At 45.1% G+C, this 27,342-nt stretch overlaps 1 protein-coding gene across 1 annotated transcript in view; it reads right to left on the bottom strand.

Annotated features, from left to right (window-relative positions):
• LOC126310110 (agrin-like) overlaps positions 1-27,342 on the bottom strand; it is a 276,535-nt gene that overhangs the window by 171,779 nt on the left and 77,414 nt on the right. The window contains exon 2 of the mRNA XM_049992110.1: positions 14,568-14,732. Within this exon, the coding sequence (XP_049848067.1) occupies positions 14,568-14,732 (165 nt within the window). The remainder of the gene's footprint in view (positions 1-14,567; positions 14,733-27,342) is intronic.

The raw sequence follows: 27,342 nt of genomic DNA, 5'->3' as shown, positions 1-27,342 counted from the left end.
AAAGTAAAGTGTACAGGCATATCTTCACGAGTCAGGCAAAGATTGCAGCATGCTTTAATAAAATGCAGGAGTCTAGGTTAATATGCCTACTTTTATGCTGTTATGATGACGGAGCGTGGAGTGCACTGAAGGGGGTTGGTCGGTACCGTGGTCACTAATGATGTATTGGCGGAACAACAGTTTTTTTTTATAGTCGTCCGTTCTTCTCCGCGGCGGTGCCCCAGGCCAGCGACAGCGGTCTCGGGGTGGGCTGACGCTGCCCCAGCAACCTTCAGAGGGCGTCGCCCCGGCTGCACCCGATAACGTAAAAATGGAGTCGGACTGGTGGCAGATCTCGCTGACGGCCGGTGTATCTCGTACGGGAGGCGTTGCTGCTAGTGACAGCGACTACGTATCACCAGAACACTCTATTGGACATCTAAAGGGTGTTCCTGAGTAATCTCTTAGCAGCTCCGCACAGTGTAGAGAGGAACAATAGCATAACCCTTCCGCCAAGGAAGGCCACGGATGTTGATGAACTCTTACTAGTCGGGGCTGCAACGCTTAACACGCCTCTAGATTACTGCAACATATTCGCAGCGCACCAAACAGCATCATTTCCACTCAGCAAGGCAAAGGTAGAAGTCTAGACGTCTTCGCGAGGTTAACAGCTCACAGCGACCAAGTGTGGCAGACCGGACAGACAGCAGTTTCGAAGGTGGAAGTCTTCTTGACAAATGGAAGTACCGCGTCACATGTTCGGCCTCACTGTTGGTGTAATGCAGCATAATTCTCTGAAGGCTCAGAAGCCCCAGCAACGCAGTTATGTTGTTCCTGGCTGGCGATGAGCGAATGTGACCTATTTTCCTGAATCGATCAACTGTCTTCACAACCTCATTATTTCGCAAGAATGGTTTTCAGGACTTCAGCTTGTTGCCTTTCCCCCATATCAGCAAGCGGATATATGTTCCTGTAAAACGCTCATCAGTGTGCTGTCAGAATGACATTCTGTCTCCTCCTCGGCGAGGCAATGTTGGCGAGTCTGCGATTCAGGCCTCTCGCTCGCATGAGATGAGTTATATCTCTCAGGTGTGTTCTGCTGTTCACAATTCCGACTTTCTGGCTGTTTGTTACTCTGGTGTGTTACACCTTCTGCACCACTTGTTAGCATCAGGCACACTGGCTGCGCCTAAGACTGAGACGGCGTGGAGTTTTACAATTATTTATGGAACTTTCTTTACAAATACTCCATCGTCGTCGCTGCCCAGCCCTGCGGATTCCTCCGCCTGGCTGCTACTGTGTAGATTCTCCGACAATGCGCGCAACACGCGCCGCTGATCACACTCGGGAGCCTCAGGCCACCAGTGCTCCGCTGATGCCAGGATGCCCTCTGGTTGAGATGAACTCGCCACCGTGAGATCAGCTGCCGACGCCTGCTGCACCGGCGGCTGGGAAGCAGTCGATCGCGATGTCCGCGAGGTCCCGTCACGGACAGACCACGCGCCATGGGACCGGGTTGCCGTGAAGTTCGGGCGTCAGTCCCCGGCGACGCCTGTGACCAAGACCGCTCTGCGGCCGGTCCTGCTGTACGTTCTCGCTGTAGTTAGTCAGCCATGGTGCCGACCGAACTCGGGCCGACCTCCAGAGCTGAAGTTGACATCTTGCGGCGAACGGATGACTCCTGTGAGCTGGAATAGACTTCCGGAATTGTCACCTATGAAATTGAACATTCGGACAAAGACCACGTCCGTCCTCAGATCCGAACTGCTTCCTAATGGCTTCTGTCTGTTGCTGCATGCGCTCCACTATTTATATCCGGCAGGAGGACGTTTTTTACCCTTGGTGGTAGCTTTTCTTTTATTACTCCTGCAGTATGTTGAAGTGTAACTTAGCGTGCTGGCCTCACTTCCCCTTACTCAGCACTCTCCAGGCTTCGCTCGGCGCTCGGTCTGTGTGCGTCCTTGCATCAACCTGTTTGTAGACTGGTGCTGTCAGCAAGGCTACATGTGCTCGCCTATTTCGCAACGCCTCAGTTGCCAGCGTGCCTCTGTTTTGCCATTCTCCACTGCATGAAGCAACGCTTATAACATGTGGCCGCAACAGGTGGCAACACGGGGCGTTGGGATGGTATGCCTTTCATAGTGCTGGCCGGAGAAGACTTCGAGAAGATTTTGCATTTTCCCATAATACGTTTCTGTTATGTAACAATAGAGTTTCTTTGCACTAACTAGCGACGTACAGCTTGCATAAGAACGAATGTTTCGAAAGATATAGTTTAACACACGACCTTCAAAGTGTGATTATTGTTTTTGCAAGTAGACATTCTTAGCTGCATCAAGCCGGAGAACCACATCAGTCTGATATGATAATTCCGTAAAAACAATATGACCTTCCGCACAGTTTTCATGTACAAAAAAGATTAAATCCTAAGTCATAAATAGTGTAATTTCTCCGATGCTACTAATCGATTTGGAAGAGGTAAAATATAGTCGCAGTTGCCTTTTTTAGACTGACGATGCTAGCAGCCGAAATTACTACAGTTTGGTATGAAAAAGAAAAGGCGATGGTGTTCTCTCTATGATTAATACAAGGAGCAGACAGATGAATGTGACCACCTGTAATATGCCTGAATTACCGTCTTTTATAGCGCGGACGTGCAGGAAGAGAGTCAGTGATGTTCTGGAAGGTATTGACGGGGATGTGGAATGATGTCGACTCCAGTACCATGGCCAGCTGTGTTAGATTTTCGGTTGAGGATATTTGACCCGAACGGTCCCATCGATATGGTCAATAGATTTTCGACTGAGTTTAAATCGGGGAAGTTTGGTGGCCAAGGCAGTACGGTAAACTCATCTTGGTGCTTTTCTAACCACTCCCGTACACTGCGAGCTGTATGAAGCTTTGCATAGTCCCACTGGTAAATGTCATCGTGCCGAGGCATAAACAAATTGCATGTATGGTTCAAATGGCTCTGAGCACTATGGGACATAACATCTGTGGTCATCAGTCCCGTAGAACTAGTACTTAAACCTAACTAAGCCTAAGGACATCACACACATCCATGCCCGAGGCAGGATTCAAACAGGATTCAAACCTGCGACCGTAGCGGTCGCGTGGTTCCAGACTGTAGCGCCTAGAACCGCCCGGCCACTCTGGCTGGTTGCATGTAGAGGTCTGCATGGTCCCCCAGATATACGCCTCCTTGTGTTGATCTATTGTGCCCTAAAGAAAGACGAGATCACCCAAGGAATGCCACGAAAATATTCCCCATACTATAACTTCCCTCCGTTGTCCTGGATTCTTCCGACGACTGCTGTAGGGCCGTACACGCCAAAGGCCATTTGTCCGATGAGCATCAAACGTTATTCACCTTAAAGTGCCCTGTGTCACCACTCAGTGGGCGTCCAGTTGCGGTACTGGCGTGCAAATGCAGTCTTCGTCGCCGGTGAACAGCAGTCAGCATGGGTGCATGAACCAGGCTCCTGCTGTGGAGGCCCTTAGGCAGCAACAAACGCTGAACGGTCGTTGAGGAGACACTGTTGTTAGCCCCCAGGTTCATCTGTGGTATCAGTGGCTCAACAGTTGCCAATACTAATCTCCGCAGCTGTCGTTCACCTTTCTCATTTACGGCCCGTGGTGCACCACAGTTGTCTCTACATCTATATCTAGATGGATACTCTACAAATCACATTTAAGTGCCTGGCAGAGGTGTTATAGAACCACCTCCATAATTCTCTATTATTCCAATCTCGTATAGTGTGCGGAAAGAATGAACACCTATATCTTTCCATGCGAGCTCTGATTTCCCTTATTTTATCGTGGTGATCGTTCTTCCCTATGTAGGTCGGTGTCAACAAAATATTTTCGCATTCGGAGGAGAAAGTTGGTGATTGGAATTTCGTGAGAAGATTCCGTCACAACGAAAAACGCCTTTCTTTTAATGATTTTCAGCCCAAATCCTGTATCGTTCCTGTGACACTCCCTCCCATAATTCGCGATAATACAAAACGTGCTGTCTTTCTTTGAACTTTTTCGATGTACTCTGTCAGTCCTATTTGGTAAGGATCCCACACCGCGCAACAGTATTCTAAAAGAGGACGGACAAGCGTAGTGCAGCAGTCTCCTTAGTAGGTCTCTTGCATTTTATAAGTGTCCTGCCAATAAGACGCAGTCTTTGGTTAGCCTTCCCCACAACATTTTCTATGTGTTACTTCCAATTTAAGTTGTTCGTAATTGTAATATCTAGGTGTTTAGTTGAATTCATGGCTTTCAGATTAGGCTGATTTATCATGTAACCGAATTTTAACGAGTTCCTTTTAGCACTCACGTGGATGACCTCACAATTTTCGTTATTTAGGGTTAACTGCTACTTTTAGCACCATTCCGATACTTCTTCTAAATAGGTTTGCAGTTTGCTTTGATCTTCTGATGACTTTACTGGTCGATAAACGACAGCGTCATCTGAAAACAGCTGAAGACGACTGCTCAGATTGTCTCCCAGATCGTATATATAAATACGTAACAGCAGAGGGCCTATAACACTATCTTGGGGAACGCCAGAAATCACTTCTGTTTTACTCGATGACTTTCCTTCAGGTACTACGAACTGTGACCTCTCTGACAGGAAATCACAAATCCAGTCACATAACTGAAACGATAGTGCATAAGCATGCAATTTCACTACGAGCCGCTTGTGTGGTACAGTGTCAAAAGCCTTCTGGTGCTGGTTTTGGATAGCGCCATTATGCCATGCACTGTATACTTCAACCACCGCTGCACGTGGTTAGTGTACAAACTTAGCCGTTGCGGAAATGATCTCATCCTTGACCCAGAAGCCAATTATCACGTTCTTTTGGATGTCAGATAAATCGCTTTGTTTCCGCCTTACAACTGTTTTCCGTGTTCTCGCCACCCCATCCCTGCCCCTCCTCCCCCCACCCGACATGCTTTATATACCCTCCACTGCTGGTGTTGCTATCTGCCGTCTGCTAGTGGTTATTGCACGTTGACGTCGAACATGGGCCGTAGTCACATTGCCACTTGACCGCGTATGACTATTAAAAAGGAACTATTCGTCGTGTAGTGGTGATTTTTTTCACAATTTATTTTAGTGCAAACAGAATTACGGTATCTTAAATGATTCAAGAAATATCTCAGGTGAATAGCTTAGCTGTATGACGTGGTATATCTTTTCTTCACACGGACTGCCCAGTGCATTTCCTTATAGTTCATAATCGCCCAGTATACTGTGTATGTGTAGTGTTAGGAGGCGAAATTTTAAACCGAATCAGTAGAGAATGTGTTGTGTGTAAACTATGGCTAATAGAATAGTAGTGTAGCCACAAAACCACAAGTAACATTATTACGGCTGAACACCACTACGCCGACCGCTGTGGTCGAGTGCTTCTAGACGCATCAGTCCGGAACCGCACTCCTGCTGCGGTCGCAGGTTCGAATCCTGCCTCGGACATGCATGTGTGTGATGTCCTTAGGTTAGTTAGGTTTAAGTAATTCTAAGTTCTCGGGCACTAATGACCTCAGATGTTAAGTCCCATAGTGCTCAGAGCCATTTGAACCATTTGAACACCACTACCCATCAGTGTTTTCGAAACACTGTAAGTGACTATTTAAACATGTTTCTTCTAATAAAAGCGTTTTATGAACTACGTGAAGCGGAAATAGATATAAAAATACACTAAAAGAATGTATCATAACAGAGCAGAAACTATAGTCTCTTAATCTACAACTGAATGATGCGTTTGAGGGATTCTAGTCCGTCTTCTATTAAAAATAGAGCAGTCTTAGGGAAAAAGTCTTATTTTCTGAAAGCATGTCATTGTGAAAACTGAAAACATTCAGATTTAACCTTCTACTTCCCAAAACAATCAAACAGACACAAAAAAACAACGCACTGTTTCATTGTCGTAACGGCGTACATGCGCGCATCGCTTGTCGCCTAATGCAACTTGAAAATCTCCGGAGATTCGAGAATGGGGCAGGAAAACATCGCTAATTGCACACTTCTTGGAAAGAGCTCCCCAGCGGCTGAAACAACTGGTGGAGCGTCGGCTAATAGGATTTGGATTAAGCTTCCCCGGCGCCGGACCCTTTAGAAGTGTTTACGTCTAGACTCGGTGGCGCAGACCACTCGACACCAATCACGGATCGACTGGAGCATCGCGCTGTGTTTCGGTTGCCTTTCTGAGGCACTTGAGGACTGTATTAAGATACTGCCGGCGTTGCGAGCTATGCTCTATATAGGAGTCGACTAAAAAGAATATTTTTAAGTAATAGGCTCCTTGCATCTTGATCACGGTGTCGGGTATTAAAATATCCAAGTACATCGCAGTTGCAAGGAATTTTACAAGTGCATTTTTAGTACGTTTATGGCAGCTTGTCGGACTTGGTGCTCTAGTGCCTGGAAAGTTAGACGTCGCATGTTAGAATCCGGAAATTTTCCATCTCTCTTCAATCTGTCCTTCACCTATCGAGTAGCCAGAAATTGTTCGGATTTCACGTTAAATTGTAGGTCTCATTTCCTTGGCTGGATATCTAATGTAGATCAGAAACACGCAAGTCGCCGAAGAGTAGTCCAACTAAAAGGGTTACACCCGGCCCTTGACCCACACGAAACTGATTATTATGGCAGATGATGCCAACCGTTTACACTAAGTTGAGTCGAAATCACGACACATATAAAGAACGGTCAGCGTGGAAACAAATTCGGCTCATGAGTAAAATAGTGTACCTATGCAATTGAATAAGACTGCAGACAGTTGGTATTGCCTCAAAAATATCCTATCCTGCATGGCAAGAAATGGCAGTCTTACTCCAAACACAGTCAATAGCTGTCACATGAAACGGAAACATGAAAGTAAAGTGCCAACACGAGTCACAGGGAGTAAATCAGCATGTAACTGAATTTGAACCTACCATAACAGTTGGTCGCCTGTAAATAATTTTTGTCATAGCCTGACGCTTTGTCTTGTACACCGATACTGTGGGATATCTGCATCACTGCTGTGGCAATCATCACACGTGCCGGTCTTGATCTGTGTCCTCGGTGCCCGCTTCGTTCTCACAGAAGTTGTGGCCCATTCATTTCTCACCTCCACACGCCTCCATAAACTCTTCTTCGCTGACGGCATGGCCAGAGTCTGGAGATCTTACAGTTACCGCTCGTGGTGCAGTTTGATAATAAACTAGGTTAGTTTTCGGTTGCATTCTGTGAGCACCGTAGACCGTTTTTCGCGTACGACGCAAGCGATCTTCCTGGAGTTGTGTCGTACTTGTACTCGGGAAACCAGCTTCGATCACTGGTGATATGTTAGTCCGTTCCATGGATTCTGGAAGGTGGCATATCTGTTTATCCGCAGGAGACGAAATATCAGTTGCCTTGGAAGAAGGACACGTAATCGTTCCACCATTTAGCGTGAGATGCTTTTGACTAAGGGAGCTGTCGCCGTAGCACTGTCGTAGAAACATTAATGCACTGCACTGTATGAAATAATCTAAGGTCTTTCCGTTAATCGTTATTTCTCGCTGAAAAAGTTCAATCGAACAATTCGTACTGCACTAATTGTACACTACACTCTATTGCCAAACGACGCAGTCAGTAGACGCACTGCCGTTTCTTTGTGTGGTTTGAGTATGAGGTTGTGTACCTGTCGGTGAACAGATGCTCTTCACACAAGACTCCGAAGTGATAAATGACACATCATTTTTCTCGGTCTTACTTCCCAGGTCAGTTCTGACTTCTCGTTTTGCCTAAAACAGATACAGCACCTACCATAGTCCGAGAACGGACCGAACCGTCATGGACCCTGTCTCCTGGATATTAGTTCGTCGTATGTGAAACACTCAGTATTTGACAACTTCGTTTGCATGAGCAATATAATGGTTCATAGTGGTTTTTTTTTCAGGCGGTCTTTATATATTTCCATGCGCTAACCACAAATGTCACAATTAATATTATCTCCTAGCTCATTGTTACAAGTGAAGTTGGAATTTACTGTTCACTTATATTCCCATAGGATATATGCATTAATTGAATTTGCCAACTTTATTTGCACCGTTTCTTTGCTTTCCCTATTTGGTTGGTGGCTGTAACACCCAGAAGAAATTAGCCATCATAGAAGTAGACCACCGTCCTGTGTATCGTTGTGCCATTAGAGAAATGTCCTGGTGGAACCTCTCGCCGTGCTCATTACTGAAAGTACCACAGTTCTGTGGGAACAAACAGAGACGCGAGTAAAGGAAGTGCATCTTCAGAGTGATTATACGCACAAATGAGTTCGTCCACAAGGTCTCTCTAATTTTCTGCTCTGCCCTTTCCCAAGTACAATGTTGTCACGTTACGAAAACAGTGCGACATATGCAGCTGATCAGGGGTCGATTGTGCTCAAAATGTGTGTCCACAAACAGCTGGCGTATCTGTGGAACCAATGAAAATCCCTTTGCGATGTTTCATGCGAAGAGTCATGCAAACTTCTTACACAAATACTAAAAAGCTGCTTCACTCCAGTGCACAGCTCTAACAAATGCTGTTATGTGTCCGATCTTAATGTGTAATGGTAGTAGAACAATACTGTTCAGATTCACTAAAGGTTCTTTGGCAATATAGTTTTGACCCAAATACCAGAGCTATTCACGGAGGACATTCCCTCCGTGTGCAGTGTTTTTCCTTTGCACGACTGTCCCACTCAAACAGGCAGCAGCGACGCTTAGTGTAACCCAGTTGCAAACCAAACAGCATCACAATTACTTTGAAATTTCCACATACCAGACACTCACGCTTATTGTAGTTACCACATTTTATAACTAATATCAACATGGTATAAGTTTTTAAACTAAGGCAGCATATGCAACAGGGATGGGTGGTCTTCATCACTATTGTGTAATAGTACTGCTTCCAGGTATGTCTTTGAGACGTCTATTATGAGTCTCTACTCGCCTGGAGTGTATGTAATGTTAAGGTCTTCCAACAAACTGTCCTTGTCAATGCAGAATGTAATGTCGCTTTCAGTTCAAAAATGGTTCAGATGGCTCTGAGCACTGTGGGACTTAACGTCTATGGTCATCAGTCCCCTAGAACTTAGAACTACTTAAACCTAACTAACCTGAGGACAACACACAACACCCAGCCATCACGAGGCAGAGTAAATCCCTGACCCCGCCGGGAATCGAACTCGGGAACCACGGCGCGGGAAACGAGAACGCTACCGCGCGACCACGAGATGCGGGCTCGCCTTCAGTACTTAACCGATAAATAAGTTTTTTTTTGGACGCTCCAAAAACACAGACATACGTACTGTATCAGCAAGAAGATTCCACTACAGCAGTCACAAGGCCACGATTTCAGTTTTATCCTTTGCCAGATCTAAATCCCTAATCATATTACGGTGTTCATACTGTGTGATTTTGTGTGGTTCTCCAGATGACGATGTTGGTGTTAATGTAGGGTCAGTGACACTGTCCTGTGACTGAACTTTGTCGGCTCTTTGTGTCGGTTCAGCATCATCACTATCAAACTTCCTGGCAGATTAAAATTGTGTGCCGGGACGAGACTCGAAATCGGGACCTTTGGCTTTCGCGGGAAATTGCTCCACCGACTAAGCTACCCAAGCACGAGTCACGCTCAGTCCTCACAGCTTTACTTCTGCCAGCACCTCGTCTCCTACCTTCCAAACTTCCAACAAAGGTCCCGAGTTAGAGTCTCGGCCCGGCACACAGTTTTAATCTGCCAGGAAGTTTCATATCAGCGAAAACTCCGCTGCTGATTGAAAATATCTTTCTGGAATCATCGCTATCATTGCTTGATGATAGTGTATGTGGGGAAAAAGGAACAGACAGTCCTCGCCATGAGCCACAGAGCAAGTGACAGATAGGATGTCAGGATATTGAGTATTCTTCTTCCTCTCGGAGAACTCCTTTCCTGAAGGGAGGTGCTACACGAAAATAGCAACCCGATGCGTGATTTTTGGTTTCACGCTATATATCAGCCACAACAAACTTCATGGAGAAGTTTTTACCACGCATCCGTGTATTCAGTGCAGAGGAACACGATGTCCAGCACATATGTGGAGTCCATAATTTATCTTGGTTTTCAACTCAACGCCCGAAATACAAGGCGTATGCTTGTTTCACTGCTTTAGTTAATGGTCGACTAACTAAACCACAAATAACAACTGCAGAAATGTAAATAAAGTTATCAGGTTTATTACTGCAGGTACATGAGTTTTTGTGAAAAGCGTACACACGCACAATAACACAACTCTTCAGTTTCAACACTTCAACTCACATACATTCTCTGCCAACCGCCGTAACATTCGTTACAGTAACAAGTGAACTAACGCTGCACAAGAGCGCGTAACCATGACAAACGACAATTTAAATCACTCCTGGTTTCTACAATTGACGTTTAAAATCTACCATTCGCAAATAATGTTCCAGTTTACACTGAGAATATTCTGGTTACGAAACTAGTCTACACTTTGTAAAAGCAAAAAATTTGAAGGTCTATTTAGTTTATTGGATGTAGTCTTTGAAGTGTGACGAAGTCTGATGCCACATACACTCCACGAGCGTATTCAGAGCGAAACGTAACACGTTTGTTGTTTAAAAGCAGCATGTTTGTCTTAATGGAATAAATTTTTGCTGCTCTCATGCAAGATGGGAAGCACACTGGACAGGTTACACCACGCTAACACCACCTCTTGCATCGAAAATGACCTCATTTCCGATACGTTTAGGAACGTACCCCATTTCTATCTAAAGCAACTACACTCCTGGAAATGGAAAAAAAAAACACATTGACACCGGTGTGTCAGACCCACCATACTTGCTCCGGACACTGCGAGAGGGCTGTACAAGCAATGATCACACGCACGGCTCAGCGGACACACCAGGAACAGCGGTGTTGGCCGTCGAATGGCGCTAGCTGCGCAGCATTTGTGCACCGCCGCCGTCAGTGTCAGCCAGTTTGCCGTGGCATACGGAGCTCCATCGCAGTCTTTAACACTGGTAGCATGCCGCGACAGCGTGGACGTGAACCGTATGTGCAGTTGACGGACTTTGAGCGAGGGCGTATAGTGGGCATGCGGGAGGCCGGGTGGACGTACCGCCGAATTGCTCAACACGTGGGGCGTGAGTTCTCCACAGTACATCGATGTCGCCAGTGGTCGGCGGAAGGTGCACGTGCCCGTCGACCTGGGACCGGACCGCAGCGACGCAAGGATGCACGCGAAGACCGTAGGATCCTACGCAGTGCCGTAGGGGACCGCACCGACACTTCCCAGCAAATTAGGGACACTGTTGCTCCTGGGGTATCGGCGAAGACCATTCGCAACCGTCTCCATGAAGCTGGGCTACAGTCCCGCACACCGTTAGGCCGTCTTCCGCTCACGCCCCAACATTGTGCAGCCCGCCTCCAGTGGTATCGCGACAGGCGTGAATGGAGGGACGAATGGAGACGTGTCGTCTTCAGCGATGAGAGTCGCTTCTGCCTTGTTGCCAATGGTGGTCGTATGCGTGTTTGGCGCCGTGCAGGTGAGCGCCACAATCAGGACTGCATACGACCGAGGCACACAGGGCCAACACCCGGCATTATGGTGTGGGGAGCGATCTCCTACACTGGCCGTACACCTCTGCTGATCGTCGAGGGGACACTGAATAGTGCACGGTACATCCAAACCGTCATCGAACCCATCGTTCTACCATTCCTAGACCGGCAAGGGAACTTGCTGTTCCAACAGGACAATGCACGTCCGCATGTATCCCGTGCCACCCAACGTGCTCTAGAAGGTGTAAGTCAACTACCCTGGCCAGCAAGATCTCCGGATCTGTCCCCCATTGAGCATATTTGGGACTGGATGAAGCGTCGTCTCACGCGGTCTGCACGTCCAGCACGAACGCTGGTCCAACTGAGGCGCCAGGTGGAAATGGCATGGCAAGCCGTTCCACAGGACTACATCCAGCATCTCTACCATCGTCTCCATGGGAGAATAGCAGTCTGCATTGCTGCGAAAGGTGGATATACACTGTACTAGTGCCGACATTGTGCTTGCTCTGTTGCCTGTGTCTATGTGCCTGTGGTTCTGTCAGTGTGATCATGTGATGTATCTGACCCCAGGAATGTGTCAATAAAGTTTCCCCTTCTGGGACAATGAATTCACGGTGTTCTTATTTCAATTTCCAGGAGTGTAATTGATCGCTGGATCCCGGTGAGCTACTGAACTGAGGGGGTGTTAATTGCTACACTGTAGTTGCTGTTCCAAATAGGAACTATGAACGTATACTTGCACCACTGTGAACGCTGCTGTTGTCTTACTGGAATGTGATGAGATGTAGAACAAGAGGCAACATTTTGTCAGAGGGAATTTTGAAATAAACATTGCGATTCACGTCCACGACATGCTCAATGAAGGAGCTCAAATCACTGTGCGAAAAAGTTGCACAAACCATCACAGACCCTCCTGCGGCCTGAACTGCTCCTTGTACACTAGGCGCCTCCAGTCGGATACCATGCAGTTTCTGTATTATTTGACCAATTGACGGCGTCCAGCTAAACGTGTCAGCGTACCCCACTAGAAAGTTCCATTACAATCTGTTCCCTTCGCAATGCACGCTCGGAAACTGGTTCAGATGGAGCTGCATTCAGTGACAATAGTATTTCCTGCCGCGTTTGAAAGCGATAGTCTTTGACAAGGTGTCACGTCTCCGGTCCTTGTCAGTTAGAATGTGCTTACGACCACGCTTCCTACGCCTTCGTACATGGCACCGAGTGGGGTAGCGAAGTGGTTTGCAATCGGGAAGACAACGGTTCAAGCCTGCGTCCGGCCATCCCAGTTTAGGTTTTCCATGATTTCCCTAAATCGTTTAAGGCAAATGACGGGATGATCCGTTCGAAAGGTCACAGCCGATTACCGTCTCCATCCTTCTCTAATGCCAGTTTATGCTCCGACTCTAATGACTTCGTTGTGGACGGAATGTTCAACACTAATCTCCTCCCCCTCATCACATGGCTACGAGTGGCCATTATGCGTTGTAGGCAGGATGGACATTTTGCGTTGTTCCACCAAAAAATCTGGCAACTTCATCCATGCTGTGTCCTTGGGTAGGTTAAAACACGATACCTCCTTTGTACCTCAGTCACGGCTGCAAGCCGACCCAAGTTACTGCTTTGATGCACTGATTCCATAAAACAGACTACTACATAACGCCACTTCGTTGCGTCAGCGGTTGGTAATCATGTGGACCATCCGGTACCAGTCCCAGATCATTCGCAGCGCTCAAAACCGTTTTTTTTTTAATTGTGATTTCATTCCCCTGTCAGCAGCACAATCCGTCCCTCTTCAGCCAAGTGACATGACAGCTAATACAAGAAGATAATATTACATGTAAAGGCGATAAAAAAAGGGGACATAAAAAAGAATAAGGGGAGATAATGGAGGTAAAAATACACTGACATGGAAACGTTCATGGGAGGACAATTAAAAAAGTCAACACAAAGTAAAACAACACAGATGGCGATTTTCAGAGCACAAAAAATACACTGAAGTCACATGCACAGATTAAAAGTTGGCCACAGTATTGAAAACACTCCAGAATGACACACTTTAAATCCACTTGGAGCATACATGATGAAGAAAAAAACTGCCAGTTAGGACTTGTCGAGGGAGAGGCCTGAGAGGATGGAAAAGGAGGGGAGAGCAAGGTGCAACAGGGGAGGGGACAGGATGAAAAGAGTAGGGGCGTCAGCAGGTGCACCAAGAACCAGGATACAGTTGTGGCGGGAGATGAAGACAAGGCAGGAGGGAGTGCAGAGACACTGACGGGGCGCACAGAAGAGGGAGGGGGCATAGGAGGGGAAAGCCGCTCAGGAGAAGGGAGGGGGGAGAGGGAGCCCTGAGAAGGAGGCAGGAGGAAGGTGGGATTAGAGTTGGAAGGAAGGGTAGATGTCAGCATCCGGGAGGGTTAAATGCTGGAAGTTGTGTTGGGAAAGGAGGCGGAGGGTGTGGAGATGGAGAGAGGGTGGGACAGAATGATAAAGGTGCGGCAACGGGCTGGGTGTGGAGAGGAAGGGAGACACCAGGGGGTGAGGGGTATCGAGACGGCGGACAATGTATAGGGTGCAGATGTGTTCAAGGAAAAGGAGGTGGGGGAAGGGGATGAGGTCATAGAGGATGCACGTGGGCGACGGAATGAGGATGTCGAAGGTGAGGCAGAGTGCATGGCGTTCGAGGATTTGGATGGCTTTATAGAACTTGGGAGGGGGGGAAATCCAAGCAACGCTGGCATAACAAAGGATGGGCAGATCAAGGATTTGTAGGTGTGAAGGATGGTGGAAGGATGATGACCCCATGTCCAGCTGGAGAGGAGTTTCAGGAGTCAGAGTCTGTTGTGAGCTTTATGTTAGATGGTAAGGAGATGGGGAGTGACGGTGAAGGCTCTCCAGAACGACCAGAGAGCTCTTGTAAGAGTGTGACTTTGTCCAGTGAGCTTGTTTTGTGTGGCTGAGAGTCTGATGAATGTAGTTTTCTTGTTTACCAATCAAGTGTAGTTCAAGAAAAGTTAATCTAGGGGCCTACCTTTGAAGAAGCGGATGTAGCAGCGGTAGGCGAGGAAGTTGTGGAAGGTCTGCCCATTGGAGGCGCACACGGGGTCCGGCGTGGCGTTGCGCGCCGCCTCCAGGCAGATGGCGTCGCTGTTCGCGTGCACAGACCACCGGCTGGGCTGCAGTAGCGATGCCGCACCTACCAACGGAGACAGGAAAAGTGTGACATCTGTACCGGTTGCGTATGTATGGAGAGTACTCGTTAAAGAGCGTATTGGTATTATTAAAACATTTTTAAACGGTTTAATTTCACAGAATGGGCAAATGATTAGTGAAACTAAACAGTTCAAATTTCTAGGTGTTCGGATGGACATTAAAGTGGAAAGACCACGTTCAGGATGTTATTCAAAGACTTAATGCTGCCATTTTTACTATTCGAACGGTACCTGAAGGAAGTGATTGTTTGACACGAAAATTAGTCTACTTTGGATATTCTCATTCACTTATGTCGCATGGTATTATATTTTGCGGTAACTCTTCCCATTACAAAAAGGATATTTATGGCCCAGAAAAAGGCGGTTCTGGCAATAAATAGTGTACGTTTGCGAACGTCTTTTCGACCCCTGTTCACTAGTCTTGGTATTTCAACATTGGTCTTTTCACTGTCGTTTCTTGTTAACAATATAAGCTTATTCCAGAATAAGCAGCTTTCGCTCAGTTAATACTCGGCAGAAAACCAACCTACATTTGTATCAGACAACCTTAATTCTTGTGCAGCATACTGTTGCACCCAATTTCAATAAGCAACGACAAGAATTCAAAAATCTTAGCAGTAATCCACGCGCCTTCAAATAGAAACTGAAGAGTTTCCTCATGGTCACTCGTATTCTGTAGAGGATTTCCTTGAAAAATTAGGCTGATTCTTACATTAAGTTGTTGATTGCGTGTACTGAAACTTATGGCTTAACTTTTTTTGGGTTCATAAACATTTTATTTTTATCTGTTATTATTTTTATGTTGTAATTTCATGGCCGGTCGCGGTGGTCTCGCGGTTCTAGGCACGCAGTCCGGAACCGTGGGACTGCTACGGTCGCAGGTTCGAATCCTGCCTCGGGCATGGATGTGTGTGATGTCCTTAGTTCGGTTTAAGTAGTTCTAAGTTCTAGGGGACTGATGACCACAGCAGTTGAGTCCCATAGTGCTCAGAGCCATTTGAACCATTTTGTAATTTCATGTACTGACACGTTCCATGACCTTAGAGATTTGCTCCTCAATTTGGTCCTACGGAAGTTGACGTGCAAATAAATAAATAAATGGTGGAAGAGTTTTTGGATGCTCTACCTTTTGGGTCTTCAGTGCCGACTTTAGAATAGCCGGGAACACTTCCTAGCGGTCTGAGGATTAAACTTAAATATGACGTCTAACGTAACCTCCTACCTCACGTAACCTTTACGAAATATGTGTTGCTTGAGTTAATTACAGTGATCGAAGTAACCCGATACACATCTGTAGTATGAAATTGATCATTAGTTGAAGGGACAGGCAGACCCGTCATTATAAAAGAAGATGGGGTCTGGCGTGTTGTTAGTATAGAGGCAGTAACAGCAGAATGTGTCAGTCAGGGGGCCTCAGTGGCTTCGAACATAGACTAATCACTGGATGTCACCTGATCAACAGATCCGCAGGGGATATTTAAATCCATCAAAAGCTGCCAAAATCGACTATTTTTTATGTGACGGTGACTCGGAAACATGAAGAGAAAACCGCAGCCAAGCTAAGGCCATGCGGACCTCATGTACTGACCATCCAGCATTGCTGAGAGTGGTTGTAAAAAAAGCGCATGAAATCAGCGGATGAAATCAATCGTGAATTCCAAAGTGCAACCAGCAGTCGAACAAGCACAATGACTGCGTAGGGAGTTAAAAATATTGGAGAACGATGATGGGGCAGCACCTCATAAGCCACACATCGTTGTAGTAAATGCTGAGCGACGCTTGAGGTGCTGTTAAGAACGATGCAACTGAACAGTGGATGAGTGGGAACGAGTGACTTGGAGTGATGGATCACGCTGTACACTGAGCCAATCCGATAGAAGGAGTGATACTTCTGAAAACCGAAAATCTCCTCTGAGGAAATCAATTTGAGTTTTAAAAACAACGACAGCGTTTAACCCAGGTCGCCCTTTTCATCCACGAGACCCAGAAAGCAATAGATGCCGACGCCCAGGCCGATATCATGTTTCGTGACCTACAGAATGCGTTCGATACAGTTCGCACCGCCGTCTAATGAAAAACAAAAAGAAAAAAACATACATATACACAATCGTAGGGAGTACCAGACCTGTTGTGTGATTGGCTTGAATATTCTCTAGCAAACAGAACACAGCATGTCACGCTCAAAGAGCGGACGTAAAAGCAAATCCGAGCTTACGGAAAAAGAGTGTTATAGCACCATTACTTTTCACAATTTACATAAATGACATAGCTGATAAAGTCGGAAGTGTCATGAAGGTTTTTGCCGATGGTGCTGTTGTATACAGAGGAATCAGGTAGTCCGATTTGTTTTATTGTGTAGACAGAGCAGGTCACCAGCGACTATTACGAAATGTAACAGCTTATAGGCAGGTAAAAGTGCAACAAATCACTTACCAATTCAATGATGGACAACAACAGAAAACGGGCAGCCATACCACCCAGTAACCACCGCCCCAAACGCGAATCCCCGCTAGCAGTAGGTTACAGGCGTCAGAGAACACCGCCAATGGACGCTAGAACCGTGAAATAAGCTCTCATGGATTGATGAGTTGTGGAACGTCGCGTAATATTGTGGGAATGTCTCCGCTTTCCAACGGGATAAGGTTCACCAACTTTCTAGAGGCATTCTTTTATAATTAGGGTCTTTGTCGCTCACCAGCAAACGATAAATAAGACTATTTTCTGGTCATGTGCTTCTGTGGTTTAGCCTATAGCACCCAGCGGGTGAGGAGTATCTTCAGCAAGACCCGAATTGTGTCAAAACGGTTTGAGAAACACTCCACCAACACGATGGTGGTTATGTGGACTTCCGACTAGTTTGATGTGACACGCCACGAATTCCTCTCCTATGTCAAGCATTTGATCCTAGAGGAGCAATTGCAACCTACGTCCTCACTTATTTGCTGGATGTACTCCAATCTTCGTCTACAGTTTTTACGCTCTCTATTCCCTCACTGACATCTTTTACAAAAACATTCAGAAAGCAATGTATTGAAGAGTAGCGTCATATTTAAGTAGGAATATTAAGTCAGCATATCACAGTTTGGATTCCAGAAAGTTTGCTCGATTGACAACTCTGTTTACACATTCACTCATCAAATATTATAAGCCTTGATTTAAATATCTCTTGTTGGTATTTTCTGTGATCTTTTAAATGCGTTTGATTGTGTACTGTAGATCATATTACACTCTAAGAAAAACTTTTATGAAACTGAAGGCCTTACACGGTCCGCCCGTAGTAGATGAGTGGTTCTGGCACGGTAGCTCGGCATGTTCCGTCAGAGGGTTAGCTGCCCTCTGTTAAAAAAATAAAAATAAATAAATAAATAAAAACTGAGTATAAGGATCAACAGTGAACTTGAATGAGTGTCAGGGGACGTCCGCCTCGAACAAATGCAACGAACATTGTCGAAGAAACTGAGATTGAAAAAAAAAAGTGGTCAGGGTGACAGACTGTCTATCCTAAGAGCCCGGGTTCGATTCCCGGCTGGGTCGGAGATTTTCTTCGCTCAGGAACTTGGTGTTGTGTTGTCCTAATCAGCGTCATTTTATTTCCATCGACGCGCAAGTCGCCGAAGTAGTGTCAAATCGAAAGACTTGCAACCGGCTAACGGTCAACCTGACGGGAGGCCCTAGTCACACGACATGTACATGTACTCAACTGGTTTGAATTATACTCAACAAACAAAACGAAAAATGTTGTGCTGACTAATTCAGACAATGTTGGAAGCTTAAGAACTGTAACGACTGAGGATAAATCACAAAGGGAGTCACAGAGTCACACAGGGTTGAATTTAGGTTCCACTCCTGTTTCTCATATCGGGTGTCTCTGCCACGAGTCGTCAGGCGCAGGTGTTTCGTCACACATCGGCATTTTCTTATATGGAAAGTGCAACTAGATTCAGCCCGCTTTTTGAAGCTGAATTTTAGATGCCCACCCGATAAAGTGCTTCCAGATTAGTCTAGTATGTTATTCTTTTCGTGGATCTTTGTTAACAGGGGCATTAAAACGCTAAGAATAGCCAGTACTCCTCCAGCAGCGAAAGCACCGCCCTGGACCGCGCTGGCTGTTCGCTATAAAGAAGCACTGGTCTGTTGCTGCTGGAGTACTAGGTTATTCTTCTTGTTTTGCTGATGTCGATAAAACAAATAATGCACTGGGCTAATTTGGGACTGCACTATCGAATGGTAACGTAACATTACGCTTTCCGCGGATACTGGGCGCTGTATGTGAGATGTAATGAGCAGAATTTGCTTGGGCTGACTCCAGCTACAAGCATCAAAACCTAAGTATGTGCCGATGCAATAGATAAAATTGGAGAAACACGTAATAATGTGACTCATCTTCCACTTAACATGCCACAAGCAGAACTGGTACTTTTTATTACAACACAGGTAAATCCCACTGCAGAGAAAGCAACAGAATAGAACGGTAATGGTATTTTCCAAAGAATTATTATACGATCCTCTGAAAATAGACTCTCCCTAAATTTTGAAAAAAAGTGCATTACATCCAGTTCTATACAGCAAATAGAGTCACTTAACGATCGATATAGCACATGAGCAGCAGTCAGTAACAGGGTAGAATGCTCTAAATTATAAAAAATTTAAGCGTTCTTTTCTTCTTCTTCAAAATATTTAAAATATTTATATAGCCTTTAACATTTTCACATAATAGCATCACATAACAGAACATAATAGAAAACAAATTATTGTTGTAAATATAAATAATTATGTACTCCATAAATAATTATATCCTCCCCAGAGGATACCGCCTTGGCATCTTATGTGACTCGCAGGGAGGCTTTTGAGCTCTGAAGAAGCTGCTGTTGGCATTGTCATCCAATCTGGGCTTGCCCCAGTGGAAGTGCCAGACGAAGCGTGTCCCACACCATAGAGTAGGGGAGGGGGGGGGGGGGGGGGGGAAGCGGCTCTGTAGACCAGATCGTCAACCTTGAAATGAAACACTGGCCTTCCAGCTTGAGGGACTGAGCGTAGGTCATGATCAGGTCAGTTGTGACCTACGGATGTGAAACATGGAAACTAACGAGTGCTGAAGAGCATAAACTCAGGATATTTGAATACAGGGCTCTGCGGAAGATCTACGGGGCAATTCTGGATAACAACGTTTCTTGAGACCCATAACAAACACTGAAATGAACAGCCTCGGACAAGAAATTTACATAGTAAGGACAATAAAAAGTAGCGCTTCCTGGCTTCGACATGTCCTTAGAACGGATACTGGACGAACAACTAAGAAGGTTTTTGAATGGAGGCCAGCTGGAAGGGAAAGGAAGACGATATGAAATCTCCCAGAGTTAGAGTATGGCGAAGAAGTGCGCTAGAGAGGAGGTAACTTGTTGAAGAGCCTAAGACCCATGAAGGATTGTAGCGCCATGAGAAGACGAAGATAAACAATTATATACTCTACAACACATTTACATTTCAGTCGTCAATATTGAAATCTGCAAGAAATCGTTCCATTGTCTATAGAGTTATTTCTTAGGTAACACTAATGCAGAATGAACATTGGTTTTTTAATATTAAAATATTGTTATAAGCTTTACGTATTGGAAACTTGAAAAAATTAGCGTGTGTGATCTTATATTTTAGATGACGAGTTACTTTCTCGTGTTCATCCCATAAGTATGCCAGATACTGTACTGTACGGCACAGCTGGCTGTCCATTAACTTAAGTCCAAAATTTCTATGAATTTTGTGCGACATGATCACGTCGTTGTATGTCGCTTTGCTTTGGAAAAAAGTTCCCGTTCGGGTACCATGGTATTACGGGCCTGAATATTGCAGATAGCCGGTCTATTCATCAATCGAATCATGTCTCCTGCTGTGCTCCATATCACGATAAATTTTGGGTACTCAAAATTATATTCGATTGGGTCCTCAGAATTAGAGTCTCTACATGCGGCCGACGGTTTCAGCTGCATGTTGTAAGGCTTAGAGTTGGTCGCTGTTGTCCGGTTTATCACTTTGTACCAAGTCGATCTGCACCTTCCGGTATAGTTTTCATTGCAAAATTTTCCTACATGATTTTATAATTGCGCTGTGGTAATCACAGTTCCCATTTACAAGAATTGGAATTCCTTTGAGAGGTAGGTCATTTTACGAACTTTTTCTTCTTTTAAGACATCTGTTGATATGTACATTTTATAGAGATGATAATTTCTGCCGAAGCTGAATGAGTGTGGGATGTCGTCAACATTTACTTGCGCTAACGCTGATGTAGGGCAATATTTACGAAACAGTGCAGCAGTGAGCGAGAGTGGTCCCTCTGCTAGCAGAGGCTTAGTTCTATTGACGAGTAGTTCAGCACATTTCCGTGCAAGAGCGTTAGTTTTCGTCCATCCTAATTCAAGCCGAAAAACCTTAAAAACGTCACACCTCCGTGTAAACCAATATATCACTTTCTGTATAGCCCACCGGGAGGACCAGAGCTAAGTAACACGCCTCCGCGAGTGTTAGCCTTTCGGTTAAATTGAGTTTTTCTGTCGTAGATAAATCCCCACCCACGTAAATTTTTGCTGCCACTGATATTTTATGTTGTATCGTGCGCCAATTGGGAGCCTCCATTCTTTTCGGGTTATTTGTCATAATGAGGCCTATGGCTTGGTGTCAATCTTTTCCGGTGGACAATTTCGCTGTGTATTCGATTTATTACTTGAAATCGGCAGCAACGCAATCTTTTTGAACTTCACAGTTAACGTGTAACTTTTTCGTAATGTCGGAGAATGTTATGTAAGATATCAATACTCTTGAATTTTGCGTGAAAACACCTAAGTCATTTGCTAAGCTCTACATGAGAGCCGTTCATTTCGCACTGAAATCCCTTGACACTCACAGCATATGGTATGGAGTATCTACAGCTATTCCAAATAACACCGTACATAACGGGAACTTTGTCTGCCTGTTGATGGGAATTTTCCCATTTATTCTGTCATTAATAATAACCTGTGACACAACATTACGCAAAATATTCTGAACTGTACTTACGAAATTGCTTCCAAAGCAATTTTTAATCAATGCCTTTTCCAAACATTTAAAGTCTATTAATAAAATTGCTGCCTACTTTAATAGGTCTGTTTTTTACGAAATACAGTCTCTCACGATAGTAAGGCGGCGTAAATGTTTCTGTCCGAAACGGCACATATTTGATTCGGACTAATCCCTAATTGATTTGCCTTAATATCAAAGCGATACACCGAGCGATTGGTTTATAGTTTATAGTTTTTTTTCATTCTCTTATACACTGGTAAATGCATGACCATTCATTTTTTTTTTCCATCAGTCTGCTGACTGGTTTGATGCGGCCCGCCACGAATTCCTTTCCTGTACTAACCTCTTCATCTCAGAGTAGCACTTGCAACCTACGTCCTCAATTATTTGCTTGACGTATTCCAATCTCTGTCTTCCTCTACAGTTTTTGTCCTCTACAGCTCCCTCTAGTACCATGGAAGTCATTCCCTCATGTCTTAGCAGATGTCCTCTCATCCTGTCCCTTCTCCTTATCAGTGTTTTCCACATACTCCTTTCCTCTCCGATTCTGCGTAGAACCTCCTCATTCCTTACCTTATCAGCCCACCTAATTTTCAACATTCGTCTATAGCACCACATCTCAATTGCTTCGATTCTCTTCTGTTCCGGTTTTCCCACAGTCCATGTTTCACTACCATAGAATGCTGTATTCCAGACGTATATCCTCAGAAATTTCTTCCTCAAATTAAGGCCGGTATTTGATATTAGTAGACTTCTCTTGGCCAGAAATGCCTTTTTGCCATTGCGAGTCTGCTTTTGATGTCCTCCTTGCTCCGTCCGTCATTGGTTATTTTACTGCCAAGGTAGCAGAATTCCTTAACTTCATTCGCTTCGTAACCATCAATCCTGATGTTAAGTTTCTCGCTGTTCTCATTTCTACTACTTCTCATTACCTTCGTCTTTCTCCGATTTACTCTCAAACCATACTGTGTACTCATTAGACTGTTCATTCCGTTCAGCAGATCATTTAATTCTTCTTCACTTTCACTCAGGATAGCAATGTCATCAGCGAATTGTATCATTGATATCCTTTCATCTTGTATTTTAATTCCACTCCTCAACCTTTCTTTTATTTCCATCATTGCTTCCTCGATGTACAGATTGAAGAGTAGGGGCGAAAGGCTACAGACTTGTCTTACTCCCTTCTTAATACGAGCACTTCGTTCTGGATCGTCCACTCTTATTATTCCCTCTTGGTTGTTGTACTAATTGTATATGACCCGTCTCTCCCTGTAGCTTACCCCTACATTTTTCAGAATCTTGAACAGTTTGGTCCATTTTATATTGTCGAACGCTTTTCCAGGTCGACAAATCCTATGAACGTGTCTTGATTTTTCTTTAACCTTTCTTCCATTATTAGCCGTAACGTCAGAATTGCCTCTCTCGTGACTTTACTTTTCCTAAATCCAAACTGGTCGTCACCTAGCGCATTCTCAATTTTCTTTTCCATTCTTCTGTATATTATTCTTGTAAGCAGCTTCGATGCATGAGCTGTTAAGCTGACTGTGCGATAATTCTCGCCCTTGTCAGCTCTTGCCGTCTTCGCAATTGTGTGGATGATGCTTTTCCGAAAGTCAGATGGTATGTCGCCAGACTCATATATTCTACACACCAACGTAAACAGTTGTTTTGTTGCCACTTCCCCTTATGATTTTAGAAATTCTGATGGAATGTTATCTATCCCTTCTGCCTTATTTGACCGTAAGTCCTCCAAAGCTCTTTTAAATTCCGATTCTAATACTGGATCCCCTATCTCTTCTAAATGGACTCCTGTTTCTTCTTTTATCACATCAGACAAGTCTTCACCCACATAGAGGCTTTCAGTGTATTCTTTCCACCTATCTGCTCCCTCCTGTGCATTCAACAGTGGAATTCCCGTTGCACTCTTAATGTTACCACCGTTGCTTTTAATGTCGCCAAAAGTTGTTTTGACTTTCCTGTACGCTGAGTCTGTCCTTCCGACAATCATATCTTTTTCGATGTCTTCACATTTTTTGCAGCCACTTCGTCTTAGCTTCCCTGCACTTCCTATTTATTTCATTCCTCAGCGACTTGTATTTCTGTATTCCTGATTTTCCCGGAACATGTTTGTACTTTCTCCTTTCATCAATCAACTGAAGTATTTCTTCTGTTACCCATGGTTTCTTCGCAGCTACGTTCTTTGTACCTATGTTTTCCTTCCCAACTTCTGTGATGGCCCTTTTTAAGACGCCCATTCCTCTTCAACTGTGTTGCCTACTGCGCTATTCCTTATTGCTGTATCTATAGCGCTAGAGAACTTCAAACGTATCTCGTCATTCCTTAGCACTTCCGTATCCCACTTCTTAGCGTATTGATTCTTCCTGACTAATGTCTTGAACTTCAGCCTATTCTTCATCACTACTATATTGTGATCTGAGTCTATATCTGCTCCTGGGTACGCCTTACAATCCAGTATCTGATTTCGGAATCTCTGTCTGACCATGATATAATCTAATTGAAATCTTCCCGTATCTCCCGGCCTTTTCCAAGTATACCTCCTCCTCTTGTGATTCTTGAACAGGGTATTCTCTATTACTAGCTGAAACTTGTTACAGAACTCAATTAGTCTTTCTCCTCTTTCATTCCTTGTCCCAAGCCCATATTCTCCTGTAACCTTTTCTTCTACTCCTTCCCCTACAACTGCATTCCAGTCGCCCATGACTATTAGATTTTCGTCCCCCTTTACATACTGCAAAACCCTTTCAATATCCTCATTCACTTTCTCTATCTGTTCATCTTCAGCTTCCGACGTCGCCATGTATACCTGAACTATCGTTGTCGGTGATGGTCTGCTGTCGATTCTGATTAGAACAACCCGGTCACTGAACTGTTCACAGTAACAGACCCTTTGCCCTACCTTCCTATTCATAACGAATCCTACACCTGTTATACTATTTTCTGCTACTGTTGATATTACCCGATACTCATCTGACCAGAAATCCTTGTCTTGCTTCCACATCACTTCACTGACCCCTACTATATCTAGATTGAGCCTTTGCATTTCTCTTATCCGATTTTCTAGTTTCCCTACCACGTTCAAGCTTTTAACATTCCACGTCCCGACTAGTAGAACATTATCCTTTCGTTGATCATTCAATCTTTTTCTCATGGTACCCTCCCCCTTGGCAGTCCCCTCCCGGACATCCGAATGGGGGACTATTCCGGAATCTTTTGCCAATGGAGAGATCATCATGACAATTCTTCAACTACAGGCCACATGACCTGTGGATACATGTTACGTGTCTTTAATGCAGTGGTTTCCATTGCCTTCTGCATCCTCATGTCGTTGATCATTGCTGATTCTTCCGCCTTTAGGGACAATTTCCCACCCCTATGACAAGAGAGTGCCCTGAACCTCTATCCGCTCATCCGCCCTCTTTGACAAGCCCGTTGGCAGAATGAGGCTGACTTCTTATGCCGGAAGTCTTCGGCCGCCAATGCTGATTATTTATCAAAATTTAGGCAGTGGCGGGGATCGAACCCGGGACCGAAGACGTTTGGATTATGAATCAAAGACGCTACCCCCTTTAAAAAAAAAATCTCATTTTGATCGTTTTCGTTCGTTGTATTTGCTCGGTGCAGACGTCGCCCTCTTTGACAAGCCCGTTGGCAGAATGAGGCTGACTTCTTATGCCGGAAGTCTTCGGCCGCCAATGCTGATTATTTATCAAAATTTAGGCAGTGGCGGGGATCGAACCCGGGACCGAAGACGTTTGGATTATGAATCAAAGACGCTACCCCCTTTAAAAAAAAATCTCATTTTGATCGTTTTCGTTCGTTGTATTTGCTCGGTGCAGACGTCGCGAGACATCTGTTTATGTTAGTTGTTGCTCGATTAACTCAGTTTTTTATTACAGAGGGCAGCTAACCCTCTGACCGAACACGCTGAGCTACCGTGCCGGCTACCCCTAGACCTCGGGTACTCTGTACAGAAACATATAAACAGGCAGAATACGGTGCTGCGGTAGGCAACACATTTATAAGACAATAACGGTCTGGCACAGTAGTTAGATCTGTTATTGCTGCTACAATGGCAGGTTATCGAGATTTGAGTTAGAACGTGGTGTTATAGACTGCGCACGAACGATGAGACATAGCATTTCCGAGGTAGCGATGAAGTGGGGATTATCCCATGAGGCCATTTCGCAAGTGCACTATGAATATCAGGAATCCGGTCAAACATCAAATCTCCGACATCACTGCGGGCGTAAAAAGATCCTGCAAGGGCGGGACCAACGGTGACTGAAGAGAATCGTTCAGCATGACAGAAGAGGAACCCTTCCGTAAATTGTTGCAGATTTCAATGCTGGGCCGTCAACAAGTGTCAGTGTGCGAACCATTCAACTAAGCATAATCGATATGGGCTTTCGGAGTCGAAGGCCTATTCGTCTAACCTTGATGAGTGCACGACACAAAGCTTTACACCTCGCCTGCGCCCGTCAACACCGACACTGGACTGTTGATGGCTGGAAAAATGTTGCCGCTTCGGCCGAGTCTCGTTTCAAATTGTATCGAGCGGATGGATTTGTACGGTTATGGAGACAACTTCATGAATCCATGGACCCTGCATGTCAGCAGGGGACTGTTAAAGACGGCGGAGGCTCTGTAATGGTATGGGGCGTGTGTATTTTGAGTGATATGGGACGACTGATAGTTGTAGATACGACTATACAGATGGCACGTCCGTAAGCATCCTGTCTGACCACCTGCATCCATTCATGACAATTGTGCATACCGACGGATGTGAGCAATTCCAGCAGAACAGTGCGACACCCCGTACGAATGATTCAAATGGCACTGAGCACTATGGGACTTAACTTCTAAGGCCATCAGTCCCCTAGAACTTAGAACTACTTAAACCTAACGGACCTAAGGAAATCATACACATCCATGCCCGAGGCAGGATTGGAACCTGCGACCGTAGCGGTCGCGCGGTTCCAGACTGTAGCGCCTAGAACCGCTCGGCCATTCCGGTAGGCACACCCCGTACGTCCAGAATTGCTACAGAGTGGCACTTCTGGATTTGAGCACTTACGCTGGCCACCAAACTCACCAGACATGAACGTTATTGAGTATGTCTCGGATGCCTTGGAACGTGCTGTTCAGAAGAGATCTCCATCCCTCCTACTTTTATGGATTTATGGACAGCTCTGCAGGATTCATGGTATCATTTCCCCCCAGCACTACTTCAGACATTATTCGAGTCCATGCCAAGTCTTATTGCGGCACTTCTGCTCGCTGCCGCTCTACACAGTATTAGGTAGGTGTACCAGTTTTTTTGGCTCTTCAGTGTATAACAGTTTTTGCCTCGCCTCCGTTCCCTTTCTGAGTGGTAAATTGAAATAGGTTTCCCCGGCTTCCCACGTGCCGGTAGACTCACTACAACGGTACGTTCAGCTTTCCTTCGAAAGTCAGAAAAAATTTTGCCGTAATTTGTCTCCATTTCCGATTAAGTTTGGCAGAACTGTTATTTTGCAGACGAGA

Source organism: Schistocerca gregaria, chromosome 1, assembly GCF_023897955.1.
Source record: "Schistocerca gregaria isolate iqSchGreg1 chromosome 1, iqSchGreg1.2, whole genome shotgun sequence".
NCBI classification, from domain to species: domain Eukaryota; kingdom Metazoa; phylum Arthropoda; class Insecta; order Orthoptera; family Acrididae; genus Schistocerca; species Schistocerca gregaria.
This window is presented reverse-complemented; position numbering and strand designations above follow the sequence as displayed.